The sequence below is a fragment of the Manacus candei genome, unplaced genomic scaffold (assembly GCF_025592945.1).
Source record: "Manacus candei isolate 608988 ecotype Guabito, Panama unplaced genomic scaffold, ASM2559294v1 h1tg000039l, whole genome shotgun sequence".
Taxonomy (NCBI): Eukaryota; Metazoa; Chordata; class Aves; order Passeriformes; family Pipridae; genus Manacus; species Manacus candei.
In genome coordinates, this window is record NW_026138087.1 from 160198 (window position 1) to 176458 (window position 16261).

At 40.7% G+C, this 16261-nt stretch overlaps 2 protein-coding genes across 14 annotated transcripts in view; one reads left to right on the forward strand and one right to left on the reverse strand.

Annotated features, from left to right (window-relative positions):
- Positions 1–2112, forward strand: part of SCLT1 (sodium channel and clathrin linker 1) — a 43581-nt gene extending 41469 nt beyond the window's left edge. For all 3 annotated transcript variants that reach the window (XM_051794476.1, XM_051794473.1, XM_051794474.1), the window contains one exon: positions 1858–2112. In XM_051794476.1, the coding sequence (XP_051650436.1) occupies positions 1858–1920 (63 nt within the window). In that variant the 3' untranslated portion in view covers positions 1921–2112. The remainder of the gene's footprint in view (positions 1–1857) is intronic.
- Positions 1–16261, reverse strand: part of JADE1 (jade family PHD finger 1) — an 81541-nt gene that overhangs the window by 4267 nt on the left and 61013 nt on the right. For 10 of the 11 annotated variants that reach the window (XM_051794448.1, XM_051794453.1, XM_051794458.1 and 7 more), the window contains 6 exons: positions 15872–16083; positions 14685–14852; positions 14000–14116; positions 10932–11456; positions 9237–9354; positions 4696–8374 (listed from right to left, as the gene is read on the reverse strand). In XM_051794448.1, the coding sequence (XP_051650408.1) occupies positions 7485–8374; positions 9237–9354; positions 10932–11456; positions 14000–14116; positions 14685–14852; positions 15872–16083 (2030 nt within the window). In that variant the 3' untranslated portion in view covers positions 4696–7484. Of the gene's footprint in view, positions 1–4695; positions 8375–9236; positions 9355–10931; positions 11457–13999; positions 14117–14684; positions 14853–15871; positions 16084–16261 lie in introns of those variants that run through there. The other variant, XM_051794459.1, reaches the window with a different exon arrangement.

Sequence of the window (16261 nt, forward strand, 5' to 3'; positions counted from 1 at the left end):
TTACGTGCATTATTAGTAATATAATTTTAACAACAAACTTGTATTTTGAATGTGTTGCCTTCTGACAGGGTGCCTATGTGACAGTGTAGGTTTGTTTATGGAAACCAGTTTGATATGAATTAAACTTTAAAATGTGTTAATGAAGGTGTACGATCATTTCCAACTTCAGAAATGGCAGCAAGCTAGCAAAGACAAAAGAAACCCTTTCACTAACTGCAGCTCCTGTTTGCACAGAGCAGGTTGTTTATCTGTTGAAGAACACCCCACTGCAGTTACCATCAGCTACGTGTAACAGCTGCAATAACTCCTGCAGTGACAAAAATACTGAAAATTGTGCAGACAGAATAGGAAATGCTTGTTTTTTTCCAGGCCATGGGAAGAGGGAAAAGAGAGATGGTGTATATGTATGCCACTGTTTAATTTTCCATACTCTTTAAGCTATACAACTCTAAACAAATCCCCTGGATGTTTATACCCTGGTATCACTTATTTTCCAAGGAGGTTAATTACTCAAGTTGGCCTCCTGTTAAGTAAAGATGGTTTTTCTGCCTCCCACATTTTTTTACAGTGATTTAGGAAACTGATTTGCAAATTATAACTTGTTAATATGGGTGACCCCATGTGAGCTGCAGAGAGAAAATATTTTACTGACCTAAATTGTCCAGTTCTAGGACAAATGGCATTTTTTTCTCAACAGGAGAGAATAAGAGGGCATAGCTGCCAAGCCGTCATAACATAAGCTATGGTTCCTGGCTCTAAATGCTCTCTGTCATGACAAGGTCTACTCAGCTGCTGAAGATTTGCTCTGAAAGAGTAATTTATTTATTTATTTAACCTCGTGTTTGTTATAGGGATCTGTTCAGCTCTCATACTTCTGGGATGCTGTCTTCCTATAAAAAACCAAACATGGTCATGTCACATTTCAAGGGAGTAAACTTGTGGCCTCCGTGCCCATAGAGAAAGAGGTCCTGCTGTTCTAGCAAAGATTGGTAGTTAGCTGTTCCTCACCAGGCTCCCTCTGAAAGAGGGATTTGATAGACGTTCAGCAGCTGAACTGTTGCCCATATCTTGTTGCCAGAGTTCAGAACTGCCTTGCCGTCTTCAAGCTTGACAGAGGTCAAGCTTGAAGCTTGCTGTCAGCTGTCAGGCCTGGCTGCTCTGTAATGACCTCAGAACTGCTGTGCCAAGCCCCAAGAAAAGACATACCAGCAGTGTCCTACTAAAGTCTGGAGAAAGAGGTCTCCAAGAGTAGTGTTGCAAGAATGTCCACTCTTCTGAATCTGGGTATTTATTCTCATCCAGGTCTCCAAAGACTGAATGTCTGTGTGTGTGTTCCCTCAGATTCAGAATGGGATTCTCTGTATTCTCAATCTGTAGGCTGAGGGCTGCTTTCTGACTTAATTGTGTGTTCTCATTATATTATCCAGCTTACTTGTAAAATTAAATCAAATATAGGTTAGAGGTGGACTAGTAGGGAGCCTAGAAATTACGCTGTTATTGTGGACAGTTCAATTACTCTAAATTTTAGCTTATTCTCAAATAATAGTAATTCAACAAGAAACATAAAAAATACAGGATAATGGCTGCATAGGTTTAAAACATATCTATTCTGTAGGTGTTCTTTAAAGTGTACTCCTGATACCTGATCTTTCATCATCTTGAATTCTTTGGGACCTAAAATAAGACAAAAGCAGTAGTCATCTATAGAGCACATTGTAAATTCTCTTGTTTATCCCAAATTCCCATTTATCTGTGCTTGTTCTCTCTCCTTTGTAACACCTTCAATATAGAAGTTCTACTGTTACTTTGATCCTACAAAGAATTATTAAGATACTGTTTGCTTTTGTTTCATTACAGCTCAGCCTGATAACTACACAGAATAAAAAAGCTGCTTCTCTGAAGGATCTGGAAAATATTTAAACATATGTATTGCTCATTCACCACACTGGAGTTAAGAAGATTGCTGGAGAAACTTCATATTGGAGCAATAAAGTAAAATACACAACAAGGCTTGTAAAACTTAAACATTCTCTGGTTTATTCCGGTAAGAAAGGGAGTGGATGAAGGTCCTGTTTCTGTATGCACAATAAAGATTGGAAGAAGAATGCAGAATGTTGTTGGTAAAGTCCTTTAATATAGCAGATGAAAAAATCTGACACAATGCTGTGGCATATTTGGGTTTTTTGGTCTAAAATGTACCAGCTATGACAAGATTGTGTACAGAGAGTAGGTAACACTTATACTGAAATTCATCTTGGCTTTGGTCATGTACAGTCAATACCTTTAATTTTTCTTTATAGTGCAGTAACTTGGGAACAATTTAAAGATCCTTTATGAGCCGTAGCAAGACTAATTACATAACAAATGCCAAATAGTTGCTTGTTTTGTGGTCAGTGTTTGAGCTGCAAGATGCCTCCATTGCCTTCCAGTTTTAAGAATTTTGTTCAGTTTGGTCTGCTGCCCCTGGCATACAGGTAGTAACTAAAATGCTGTCATGACTCCTCAGACAGCTTATTTCTAAGGACTGTAATATTTCTGCAGTTGTATTTTTTCTTCCTAATTACTATTTTGCAATTACTTTACAATTCCTTGCTTTTCTGTTGATCTGCTCCCTTGGTTTGTATGTGTCTGGGAACATCCATTCTCTGACTTCAGTTTGCACAAAGGTGACATCATCCAGCTTTTATGCCTTTTAAAATAGGGGGATTGAATTCTACAGATGCCAGTATGTGGGATTCCTCGTCTATGTGTTTTTCCTTGATAGTTGAGAAACTTCATATCTATCATTCTAAAATCAGAACCGAACTCCATTTTCTTTTCAGCACATATTATAAGCACTTGATAGGTGTTAACTGATTTTGAAATACTCCGATCTTAGCCTTAAGTGACATAATTTCTTGTCCTTCCTCTTGAATGTCAAGAGTATAATTTTGCTTTCTAACTTCTAGTTCTGTTGATGGGTAGTGCTTACCCAAAACTGCTGTTTTGGACTAACAAACCTGTATGATCATGGCAGTGGATCTTCACCATATTTGTATTTTAAAAAGGCAGAGCTGGGTTGATCAGCTCAAGACTTTGTGCCACCTCCTGAAACCCTGGCTGTGCAGGTAGAGCCTGCAAGATAGATGCAACTTCAGGAACAATTCCTTCTTACTGCAAGGGGAAGTCACTAGTTCCTACAGTGGTACGTGTCTTTACTAGTGCTTTCTTCATTTGATATAAACCTGTACTCGTTGCAATCTAATTTTGCTAAAATGATATTGAAGATTCTTCAAAGTGACATGGATACACTGTTCAAAAGCTCCAGAATTCTGTAGGGGTCAAGTTTCATTAATCAGCCATGTGTATGATACAGAGGGAGGCAAGTACCAAGCACCTTATTTTCATTTCCATAATGCACAGCTGAGATGATGACCAACCACCTGGGAGATTCTGTGTGAGCTATTAATCCCCTTCACTCCTCTAAGACAGGCTCTGGCTGTGAACTGAAGGCTGGCTGGAAGCATCAGGCAAGTCTGAGTATTTGTTTATTTGTTCTTCAGGGCACAGAAGGGCACCTGTGTGGTTCCTCATTAATTATGGATACATTCTAGCTCTTGTGTGATGGCTGTTTGCCAGAACAGAAATTGCAGTGATGACACAAGCACCTAATAGTGAAGTTAAGGGGCAGGAGAGCAATTACAGCACATGACACAGGAAAGGAAAGGTTTCCCTTCTGTCTGCCTAATCCTCTGAGCAGCTAAAAACAGACCAAATGCATTTGGCTGAACCACGAGCAGGAATGTGGTCACATGGAGCTCATCGTACTACCACCAACTCCTGTCATTTTCCTTCGATGTCTAAAGGAGACTGCTTGCATGTTGTTCCCAAGTTGGGCATTCAGAGGAAAGGCAATTGCTAAGGCAATTGCTAAGGCAAAACTTGAGACTTGCTAGTTAGGTAAGTTTTGCTCCTTTCCTTGATGTGCTTCATGGCATGGAGCTTTTCATTTAGCTGTCCTGGTTGCTTTACATTTGTTTCTAGCTGCGTATCTTCCATTGGAAAGTTTGTTTCTGCAAACTTCCTTTCTCCACCCCTGTCACCACGTTTTGAGTAGTTTAAAGATTCCTTACTTAGTGTGATAGTACTGCCTCCCATTGACTAAAAATGTTTTTGACTGTCTATTTAGGAAACATTTCTAGGTGATCAGATTCTTTGCATTCAACAGGTGAGATTTCATTTTGCATCTTCCCAAGAGCCCTACCCCTTGTGAAACAGGCCAGACAGTGAAAGATCTATCACTGGTGTTTTTCAAGATGCATTGCTAGATGTGAGCCTTTACAGCCTTGTCCTTTTCTTGCTCTGCTCCAAGTCCATTCCGCATTTTTGCATCTTGAGTTTAGAGGAATCCTCATCTTCTAGAAATCCTACTATAGCAGGATATCTCCAGGCAATTCAGAATGTGAAATGAACATTTAGCCTAATTATTCTGAAAATCCACAGGTACAAAACCTGGTGTGCCTCTTCCAGTGGAACATGAATGAAGATTATGGACTTTGGAAGGACATCACAGATCAACAAATTTAAACATTTTGAGGTAAGTAACATCTCTTGAAGGATCTAAAGGGAAAAAAAAGTGTTCTGTTGATGGGATGGGCACAGCTGTCAGTAAGAAGTAGTCCTAAAAAAAATAATTAAAAAATCTTGCAACTGCAGTCTGCATTGTGATATCTGTACTAATCCAAATTAAGTGCTTGTTTTAACCATGAAAGTTGTTGACATCATTGCAGTGAAATGTTTCTGTCAGAACCCAAACAAGAATACTGAGAAGTCTAAAACGCTACTGGCAAGGATATTGCAAAAATGTACAGCATTTATTCACATACAGACAAAGGCACAGTTCTACCAAATATTTTAACAAAAAATACAGCTGTCTTCAACTAGGTCTTTAGAAATACTTCAGAAAAGGGAGAAAATAAATACAGGATTGGGCCATGTCATATAAAATAGTCATTTCTACATATACTTTTTATTTCTATCTGTTTCTCTTCATGCACCTTTTTTTAAATTAATTTCAGCTGAAGGGACACCCAAGCTAGGCACATAGTGAAAAATCTTCTGTACAAGTTTTTCAAATATAATGACAATTTTCTTAGATTTCTGAAATTAGGATTTATACACAACACACAGAACCCTTCATTTACATTTGTCTGAGTTTATAACCTAACAAATGGCATTCCAGGCAACTTTACAGAAATTCAACTAGCCTACAGCTTGACAGAACACACTGATCACATCAAAGATCTCTTGGTCAGTCTGCACAAGGAAAGGGAACGCTTGAAAACAGAAATCCAGCAAATCCCAATAAAACACAGAGGTGGGTTTGTACTATAACTGCAGTACTTAAAACACCTTCTGCTGAGAGCTAAGTATGGAGACAAAATTAACCTATGGAGATGGTCCTAACCACAGCTGGCTCACAGCCTTTTCAGTTTTCGTTCAACTCAACTGGAAACATTACAAAGCTTTTTACCCTAAATGTAAGGGGACAAAACAGGTAAGGCATTAACTCTGCACATTAGCATTCATAATAGTGCAAATTAACAAGGTACCTCTGTCCAACTGGCGTGAGGTTAAAGGTTTACTCAGAATCCAAATTTAGGTTACTCCATCTATGGCTTGACAATTCTCATGTGATTATGAGCTGCTTGCTTACAGCAGCCTATCTATCAGTGCCTGTCTAGAGAACATTGCTGGATGTTGAGTAGAACTTACCTGCTTTTACCTCTTGTCTGCTGTTTGTACTTTGAACACATCCCAAGAGTGATTATGTAACCTCAGACACCAGTGCCCTGCCTGACTTTCACCTTTGCAAGTCATGTAATTAGTCTGACAACTTGGGACCAGCAACAGGAATTTAGACGTACATAAAATTCCCCTTCCTCAAAAGGTTAAGACTTCTGACTTTTAAACAGTAATAGAGATGCATTCTGCTGAAATATTTACTTGATAATGATAACTTGCATAGAAAGAGTGTTAATAAGCCTTTTTTATTTTCTGATTGAATCCTCTGGAAGACTCAGTTATGGCAGAGGAATTCTGTGTTGTCAAGTGTTCCCTGCACAGGAGGCAAGGGTCTGACATTCCGAAGTGAGTGGACACTGTAACAGCAGGCTTGGAGTAGGAAAGGGGAGAAGGAGGTTCTTTGCACCTTTCATTGCTGCTAAAACTTTTTCACCAGTACATACCTGTCTTACATCTATGCAGAATTCCAAAATCTACAGGCTCCTAACAGTCCACTGTGCTGTGTGCGCTCTACTTGGTACAAAACAGTGTCCTCACAACCTGTTAATATTATTGCTGACAGCTTAATAATTATTGCCATTTGCAATTATTAAAAAAGTACACAATCAGAACATGAGTTCCCTCTTCCATCAAATCTAGTCCAGAATAGAATGAAATAATTTTTCTTCATTTGACTGTAAAGAGCTAATCACAGTTTATTGCCTTTGCACTTTATTCTATTTAAAAATATATATTCATGTCCATTTAAAGCAATCTTTTCAGTGTCATTAGCCTGGCTTTCCCAGTACATACTATTAGTGCATCTGTGGTGGCCTTTGGGAAATTCTCCTGACTAGTGCTTTAGGAAACTTCTGTCTTGAATTGTCATCACAAGCCCAGAGGACAGTGACTGACTAACAGTGAAGGATTATTCCATGGGGTGCTGGAACCCACAAACCTGCCCCTTGCTCAGAACTGAGCCAGCTGGGAGCATCCTCTGTGCTTGGTCTGAGTCTTTCCAGCCCTGCCCTGTCCCTTCCTCCTTCTCTGGTACAACATCATGTCTACTCCTGGTCATCATTTCCATGTAAACTCTGGAGCATACAGAGGGGTTTGAGCTGCACCTGTGCTCAAACTGAATGCAACAAACACATTCTGCAAAGAGAGGAGAAAGAGCTGCCACCATCCAAGGACACTGACCATTTGTAATGGGATTTAGCAGTGCAGTGCAGTATGGCCTAACAACCATCTTCCATTCAATACATGAGTTAAATTAAGAGCTTGTGCTTTTCCAGAAGGCAGGGGAAGGAAGTAAAATTTTCAGTGCCTTTTAGCTAAAAGGGATGAATGCAGCCTGATTCCTCCTACCCACCCTAGCCCCTTCTAAAAGATTTCTGTGAGTTATTTTACTGTTCATCCCAAATCCTATTTAAGTAGTGATGACATTTCTCTCTTACTCAGGAAAGTTGCAAATAAAAGAGACTCAAACTTCATTTCTGTGAGAGAAATGGAGGTGAGGGAGTGGGGGGATGGAGCAGAGCAAAAAACAAAAAGCTTAAAACAGCTTTAAGTGCATGTAAACATATTTAAAACAACTCAGAAAGAATGGGTTATTGTCAGTCTGTAGCCATGTCTAAGAATGCTCCTCTCTCGCACCAATGAATAAACATGGAGTTGGCTTGTAGGCAGTGACTCTACTGACACTGTCTCCCTGTGTCCACTCAGGATGCCAGGATGCTTCTCCTAATAATGTCCGTCCTCCTGCTGATAGTGCTGTTTGGACTGAGCCTCTGCTGCCTGCACTTTTTTTCAACCACTTCAGTCTCCGAGTCGCTCATTTCAGCATCAGGGACATATCCATCATTCTCACTGTCATGCTTTAACTTCCTTTTTGTCCTATCCTTCGGCAGAACTCTGCCCATGCCCATGTAGGGGTAGCTGGAGTTCTGGCAGCAGGACTCCTCCAGGTTTTCACCCTGCTGCTGCCTCTCTCTCTTCTTTGGAATTCGGAATCCACCCCAGTTTTTCACTGGGGTTGTGGGCGCTGTAGGCACTTTAACTACTCTCTGATTAGAGTTTACTTTGATGAGACCCCCATTGCATTTAGGCACTACATCCCTCCCAGTGCCAGGTTCTGACCTGCCACTGGAGTGGTTCGCAGCCCTTTTGTTTTCTGATTGCCTCTGAGAGAGTTCTGTGGGTCTCAGTGGTTTGTGGTTGTGTTTAGAAGTCTTTTCTTTTAGTTCTGCCTTGGCCACCTCGGACTGTGAGCGACTGTCTCTCCTCTTCCTGTGGTCTGGTATAACTATATCATTTTTCTGCTGTGCTGACACAAACCGCGTTTCTGCAAAGGTCTTGTCAAAATTTAAAAAGCTACCTGAAGCAGCGCTGCCTTCCCTCGGGCTGGGCTGCCTCAGCAGGGATTTGCTGTCATTCCCAGACCTGTCTCTCTTGTGTGATTTTTTCAAGGAGTGGGTTAGAGATGTGCCCATCTGTTTCCTGAAGAATGCAGAATGCCACTTCAGATCCTCGATCTTAGGGGCATTGGGGCCCAAAGATGGACTGTTGAACAACACTGTGTTTTCCACTGAAGAGAATGAGGAAGGCACACCTGAATGCAAACAAATTAAGTTCAAGTCATGCAATTCCATACCTGTGTAAATAGCAGTTTTGAACAGCAGTTCCTCATACCTGACTTCCGTATCAGAAATAGGTATTTAGTTGCCTGTCCTGCACCTTTACACCACAGCTCCATAGGTATGTTATGGTTTCACCACATCCTGCTGGTGTAGCTTGTTTTCCTGTAGCCATGCTGCACCTTATTACACTTGCAGCAAATACAAGTCATAGCATTACTCTATCCACTAAGACAGAGATGCTTCTCAGAGAGGAAGGCAAAAAGCAACCAGCAAATGGATCTCACTGATTCCATCTAAAATATCGTTTATTAGTTACTGAATACTTAAGGGATAATCTAGTCACTGCAGTTAATTTTGAAGGTATTAATCTTTCTGAGAAAAGACTGTCAATAAGATTAGGCATAAAAAAGCCACGGCCTTAGAAAAACAGAGTGCTATCTTTTCATGTCTTTAAACTGCCATGGATGCTGCAGAGCAGCACATGCTAATGCAGTGGCACTAACAAACCACAGCCTTGCATGGTGCCATATGGCCCCTGAATGTGAGTCATGGTCTCCCTGTCCTAAGGAATCATTAAAGCATCACACCAGCAAGGAGCAGAAGCAGCAACCCAGGCAGTGACCCATGGATACGGACAGACACAGCAGTTCCTACAACAATGTGCCCACCATTCCAGCTACACACATTCTCATTCCTTCTCCTGATGCATGGTGAACTCCACCACATTTTAATGAGAACAAATGAGGTCCTGTTTGTCCTTCACAATCAGCTGTCACCCTGTAAGCAAACCTTGTGCCTGTGCTCTCACATGAAGAAGAGAACACTGAAGCATACCTGAAACTCTTCCTTGTTCCAACTGCTTGGCGTAGCTATTAAATATCTGTTCTTGAACTTTGCAAACAGATCTCTTGATTTTTTCCCTCCGTGTCACCATGTAAGTGAGGTTACGCACCTGGAAGGCAGCAAGTCAATGAGTTTTACAGGAATTATGTTTCTATGATGTTGTCTATCTGTGCTTTGAATTAATTCAGTTGAAGTACTATACACCATTTAAACAAGTTAGTAATGTATTTAAATTTAACCACCTTCAACACATTTCTTAGAAAAGAGTCTTAAATACCATTTAACTGACAGACTATTCTATCAGATTTGGAGGGCTGCAGCACAGAACTAACTTCTATGAACACCTAAATCACACACACATGAAACTTAAACAAATGTTGGAAATCCTTAAATGTACTCAAATATTAAATATTTCCCAGATGAGGGAATCACCGAATAGTACACATGGATGATTCCAAGGCTTCTCACTCAGTTCAGCTGCATACATCGTGGTGCCCTGTGAACCTTGCAGGCTGATCTCGATAAATGTAAAAAGTGTAACTGTTTTTGTAGAAGTCCCTTTTTTAAAAAATCCAAATTATCTTGGAGGTACAATCAGCGGAAACACAGAGTAGTAAGATACTAAAAGTACTACAAAACTCATGTATCTTGTTTTGATATCACATGTAGAAATGGAAAGGATACATACAGAATAATTTAAGATCCAGAGAACATAGTTACAAACTCTTAATTATTTAGCAGATCAAAGAGAGGATGAAAAGAAATCTTGAGCACATGGAGCAGGAACAAAAGATCCCAGGTAACAGCTAAGATCTTATTGAACTAGAGAAGGCCCATAGGCTGGAGTTGAAACTAGAAAATACTCAGAAGAAAAACTGCAGCAATGACAAGAGTAAGTCATCAGGATCCTTTACAAAGGATGCAGTAGATGCATAAGCACCTGCTGTCTTGATTTAAAGATTAGACAGTATTCTGGAAGAAAGGCTCTTGTTCACCTACAGGTTACTGAGTAGGACTCATGCTTGTAGGGATGTGAAAAACTAATTTCAGTACTTTTTCTGTCTCCTCTAACAGCTCTTAAATTCTACTAGTTAACCAGAAAAGGAAGGAATTTGGGTCATTACAGGACCAGATGTTCTTAAAACACCAAAATGATCCTACTGAACTGTTCTTTAAACATTCAAAACCTAAATGACTCGAACATAATTTGCCTCCCAAACCTACTACACAGATCGTCCAGGGAAATGTCATCTTACTCTGCTGTGCCAATGAAAACCAGATCTGCTGCAAATCAATAATCTTTTCCTTCTTGAGCACCCCCTGAAGGGAATGTGAAAGGAACGTGCCCTTAAAGGCAAAGAAGGCTCCAGCTGAGGGCTGCAGTACAGTCCACAGCCATCAGTGTTCATCAGTAAAAAAGCACTAAAAAAACCATCAGTAACAAATCACAAAAAACCCCAAAAAATCCAACAGTCTACCTGTAGGAGACTGAATACCACAAGCCAAGACCTGTTGGCCCCTGACCCTTGGTGTGCAAAGGGTAACTGCTATGCTCTGGAGAAATTCAGTGTTAATGGTATTTTCTGACAAGGTAGCATGAGGTGCCCTGCTCACACAGGCCATCACCAGGAGAGTAATTTGGCATCTTGGCCAACTCTAGCTGGCACAGGTGATGTTGTGTCTTACCCGCTCCAGGTCCTGACGGAGGTGTGTGAAGAGCTGCAGCCTTCGGAACAGAACATCCTGTTCCCGTTTAGCCAGATTGTCCTCTTCATCCTTCTTTGGGGTAATCAAAGGCTTATTGAAGTTGGCTTTTCTCTTCAGCTTCCAGTACTGGTAAAGAAATTCCACCGGTTCCTCAGGTAGCTGCAGCACTTTAGCCACTTCCAAAGACTCAACAAACGTATAGAACTCATCCTCCAGCTGCTGGAGCTTTTGCTTGCGAAGGCTGACTCTGTGGGCCTCCTCCTGGTTTTGATCCATGCTGTGGAAAGGGTCAATGCAGGCAGGAAGAGAGCTGTCCTGAATTCCCTTCTCCTGACCTGGGCTTTTATTTGAAATCTCATCATCAGCTTTCTTGGTGGAACTGTGCTTGGGACAGTACGACTTGAACTTCACTTCGTCATTCTCTGCCAATATTGTCTTCATCTCCAAGCCACGGTCAAATGCACAGGTGACGTGAAAGGCTGTTCTGCAGTTCTTCACTGAACACTACAGAAATTAGATTAAAGTTAAACAAATAAATATAAAGTTAAGAAGCCACACTGCCTAAAACTATTCAAGGAGCCAGGGCTGCTTTGGAAGAAGAATGCTGTTACCGTGTTCTGCTTCGAAGCTGCACATACTTCCTTATTCCTTTTTAGTTAGGTTTATGATTTAGTGCTTTCAGGTCAGGAAAGGATCAAGTGGCCCAGAGGGACAGGAGTGGTTAACCTCTCACAGTCCCATCATGCTATTCCATAACCAGCAAAGCCACAAAGGGAGCATTCCTACTGACACCAGGGCCACTCGTCTACGGCAGTGTTACCCAAAGGAAAGTGTTCCCCCTTGGACTGTGCCAGTATGAGGGGGGGGAAATATCTTGGTGGCTACAGGCCAGTCTGAGACTTTTAATTAAAAGTCCTTCCTAGCACCTTTTGCTACACAAAAGGCCTCAATTGAGAGGCATTTTTTTTTCTGCTGTTATGAGGAGGAGAATAGGAAATTCAATTTTTTGTCATTTTTCTTGCCTCCCAGTGAACCCAGCCATCATGGAGTGATGGGCACTAATTCACCTGATTTGGCACTTCACTTCCATCATATCTAACTTCCTTTTGCAAAATGTTGTCATAGCTATTGCCAGACACCAACTGAAAGGTTTAAAAGTATACACACACATATGTGTTTGTATCGATTCACACCTCTGCCTCTGGTGAAGAGGATTTAAAGTGGAAATGAATATTAGTGCTCCTAACTAGGAAACAAAACTATGTTTAACTCAAGCCATCGACCCTGAACGAGCAACACACTGCACTAGGATGTTTATACAGCAATTTGTAAAGAAGCCAAATCTCTCTCTTGTCTGGGTTTTCCTGCTTAGGTTGATTCAGCAGCCAGATGGTTTATAAAGGTACAACTTGGTTTAAACTGCACAAGCTTCAAATGAACAGTCTTTAATAAAATCAACATATAAAAGGAATTAAAAAATATCAAAGCACTTTTTGCCCTTTACTCTCCTACTAACAAATAGGGCAGAAGCATCCCAAATGGAACACTGAGCAGTACAGAGGAGTACTTCAGCCATAATTAGCTCTTACTGCCGACCAGGTTTTAATTGGGAGAAGAGGGGAAAACCTGTCTCATCAGAAAGAAATCTGCTGAACCTAGGAGAATATGCAGTCTTGTTTTTTCCCAGCTTATTGCAGCAGCTATCTGCCCAGCCCGACACACAGTTTCTCAGCTTTCCTAATTGTTGGGCACATCTCAGAACCTGGTCTGGAGAACAGAACAAAACAGTTTCAACTATGAAACAGTGGCCAAGAGGAAGGGGACGGCTCTGCAAGGAGGTACTACGACTGCAAATTTATATGCTGTGGACAGATTTATTTTCTCTAGTTAACATTTCGTATCTCAGACATTCCTTACACGGAAGCAGATTCATAGGTTTCACTGGAATTACTGCTGCATTGCTGGTCTACAGCTCTTTCTGGCAACCTCATCGATTGACTTGGAACAGGGGGGAAAAGGGAAATGGATATAAACTAATTTCAAAGTAGTGTGGGATTTGAGCAATTTGTGTGCCTTAATGATGGTCTGACCACCATGGATCCTGTAACGTCAGGCTAGACCTCAAAAAGAAAGGGTTCTACTTCAGCCTCCTTATGAGACTATAGTATCAACCTCTCTGTCTCAGGGAGCTTCCTAAGGATCACTTTGCTGAAGTACTGGAGGTGCTTTGAGGATAAAGAGCATCACCACAACAACTAAGCTACATCTTACTATCTTCTACACAATCACAACATTGCCCCAAAGGGTCACCTGTCCTTACACTCCCTCATCATTTATTCCCAAATAAAGGAGATCAAAGTTTTGTCCAGTGTCTCAGGAAACTAAATACCCCCTCTTTCAAAAATCTGAGACTTGGAAATGTGTTTTCTCAGTCTTTCTAGATTTTAAAATTTACCATTTCTGAGTGATTTTCCACTGTAAAGGATCTGCAGGTGCTTTAATGGCAACAACCCAATGCAACTATGCACATGAAATGACACTGCCCAGTCTGAAATGCTCTGGTGCAGATCAGTTCAGTTATTTAACAGTGACAATTCAGAGGCTATGGTCAGAAAAGCTGAACCCAAATCCAACTGAAACTGCAGAGAGAACTTAAAAGGTAGGCCATGAGACAAACAGGCACTGACCCAAGAATGTGAGCTGTTGGTATTCAACAGTTTAGAAGTCACTAAATGGGGACAGGAAGATAGGTTTTAGTATTCAAGCTTCATTTTCCCATGTGGTACATCACAGAAATGTATTTTTTTCCCTCAACAACATTGAAGTTTTATTTCAGCATAGTAATAAAAGTATCGGCCTATCAACAAATTAGGAACTCTTATGGGATGACCTGGTTATTATTATTAAAATTTTACTAGAAAGTAAAAGCAAGCTAACACTCCAAAGTCCTTTGTGTGCACTTAAGTCCATAGTAACAACCAGGAATACATTTTATTATCTACTAAAAACTTACAAAAACCCACAGTGTATTTGTATGATTAAATTACCTGTATAGAAGCTCCAACTTTTTCATTACAAAGGCTGCACACAAGTGCCCATCTACTACTGGGAATGTGCGAAACTTTTGTGATGGGCTCCATTTTTTCTGGATTTCCAATGCTCACCTAAGAGAAAAAAGGTTAAAAAAACAGTGACTATACACTGTTAACTGGAAAGAGAAACAATTTTATCAAAGAAATCAAATTCACTGTGTGCATATGCAAACTTAGTGTGTTCCAAATTTCTCAGTTTATAAGGAATTAAAATTCTTTTTTTTTAAAAAAATCAGTTTCTCACTTCATGAACAAACCAGTTTCAAGGTGAAGCCCATGAATTTAAGATTATCATACAAGATGAATACTTTGATTATAAGAACCTGCAGGAATTTTCACTGTCACATCCAAACCTTCCTGATTCACTTCTACAGTTCCATTTACAAAATGAAACCATACCTTGTGTCCTTGTTAAATGAGCTTTGCCAGCAGAAAAGGCCTCATTTTCCAAAGCCTAATTTTGGCTGACAAAGGAAATGTAATTACTTTCTTTACTGATGAAGCATCATCCCAACTGACTCTATATTTAACCAAAATTCTTTTATACTGCCTTCCTAAGTCCCGCTAAATCTATACTACACACATTGAAGCAACTCCCAGAATCGCCACAGCCTCAAACCCCCAGAGAATCGGCACATACCTCTGGAATCCACAGAGCACAGCTAACATGCACCCACTTGGTGCCACTCCGGGTTGGCTTCATGGCACCGCCCTTCTTGGGACACAGGAGGCACTTGGGCTGGACACCCAGTGCACAGGTCCTGCAGAGCCAGCTGCCTTCTGGCACCTTGAGGATCCCATAACATGCCTGCATTCCCACATACAGCACAGGGAAAAAAAAAAGAAGAAAAAAACATTCATTTCTGGTACTTCTTAGCTGTTTACACATAGCCTCTCACGACTCTCAAAATTTTTTTATTCAGAGGGAAAAGTGCAGAAAAGCAATTGAGAACACACTTTTCAGAAGATTGCATCTTTATGGAGACTTCTATCCAAATTACCGTCAGTTTTAGTGCACTTAAGTTTCAGGTTTGATATGATCAGAAAACCACTACAGGTCTAAAAACATCTGCTTTACTCTGCATACCTCATAGGGTAGCCACTTGTACCTTACAGGTCTTCTAGGTTTGGTTCTTTATCATTAGTACAAATGCATTTAAGTAATGAACATGCAAGAAAATGTGTTTCCTGCTCACCAGACAACAGTTTTCCGAACACCACAAATTTGTTAAAGCTGGGAAGGAGGGGACAGGTTGATAGGAAAGCATCTGCCACAGTAAGAGGCATCCATGGAAACAGATATGCTAAAACTGTATCTCTTCTTTCATTTAAGAAAACTGCCACAAAAAGGCATCACATAGTGGTGCTTCCTTAGGTTGGCTCAGTAGGTTCTCTATGAAATTATCTGTAATAAATCCTGTGTCCCTACTGACTGCCTTTTTTCCCCTCCCTGCTGAGCCTAAGCTGCTGATCCTAAAGGTGTGTTAGCCCCAGAACTGCACAAGGAGAAGAAAATACAGGAAAAGACGTGACCAGGTGAGAATGTACAACAATGCACAATGTATGTTTTGGGGAGGGCAATTCGTCACCTTACAGCTTCCTCCACACATGCACAATACCACTTTTAACCTTCTTAGCATAACATTTCTAGAATTACTCCTTATTTACATAATTTCTGAATTCATCCCATTGCTCAATGGCGAACCCTGCAACAACTTAACAGATTGCTGTCTGTCACTGAAAAAAAAATCTAACCTTTATCTTCAGTGGTTTGAAAAAGTTTCTGTCACCACCCTACATCCCCCTGCTGTACTTGGGCTGCCATACCTGGTGCACACAAATATTGCATTTGTCACAGAACACCATTTCATTGCCATCTTCTCCATCTGGAGACTGACAGACATCACAGACAACATCTTCATCATATTCAATCCCGAGTCCTTCTTCTGTCTCGATAGCATGATTCATGTTGTCGTAGCAGCGCTGTTCAAACTCCTCCATGACCCTTTCCATCGTGTACTCATCCAGCTCAGGCATCCCTGGAAGACAAGAGTTGTTTATTAAAGGAAAGAGTGATAGCCATCACCACACACAACTCCACTTTCTTTTTTAGTAGCTGAGTAGATACAGCCAACCCCCACATGTACACATTTCATTCCTAGAAAATCATGCCTATTCCAGCATAAATCAGGGAAATTATAAAAAAAAGTCAAAGTT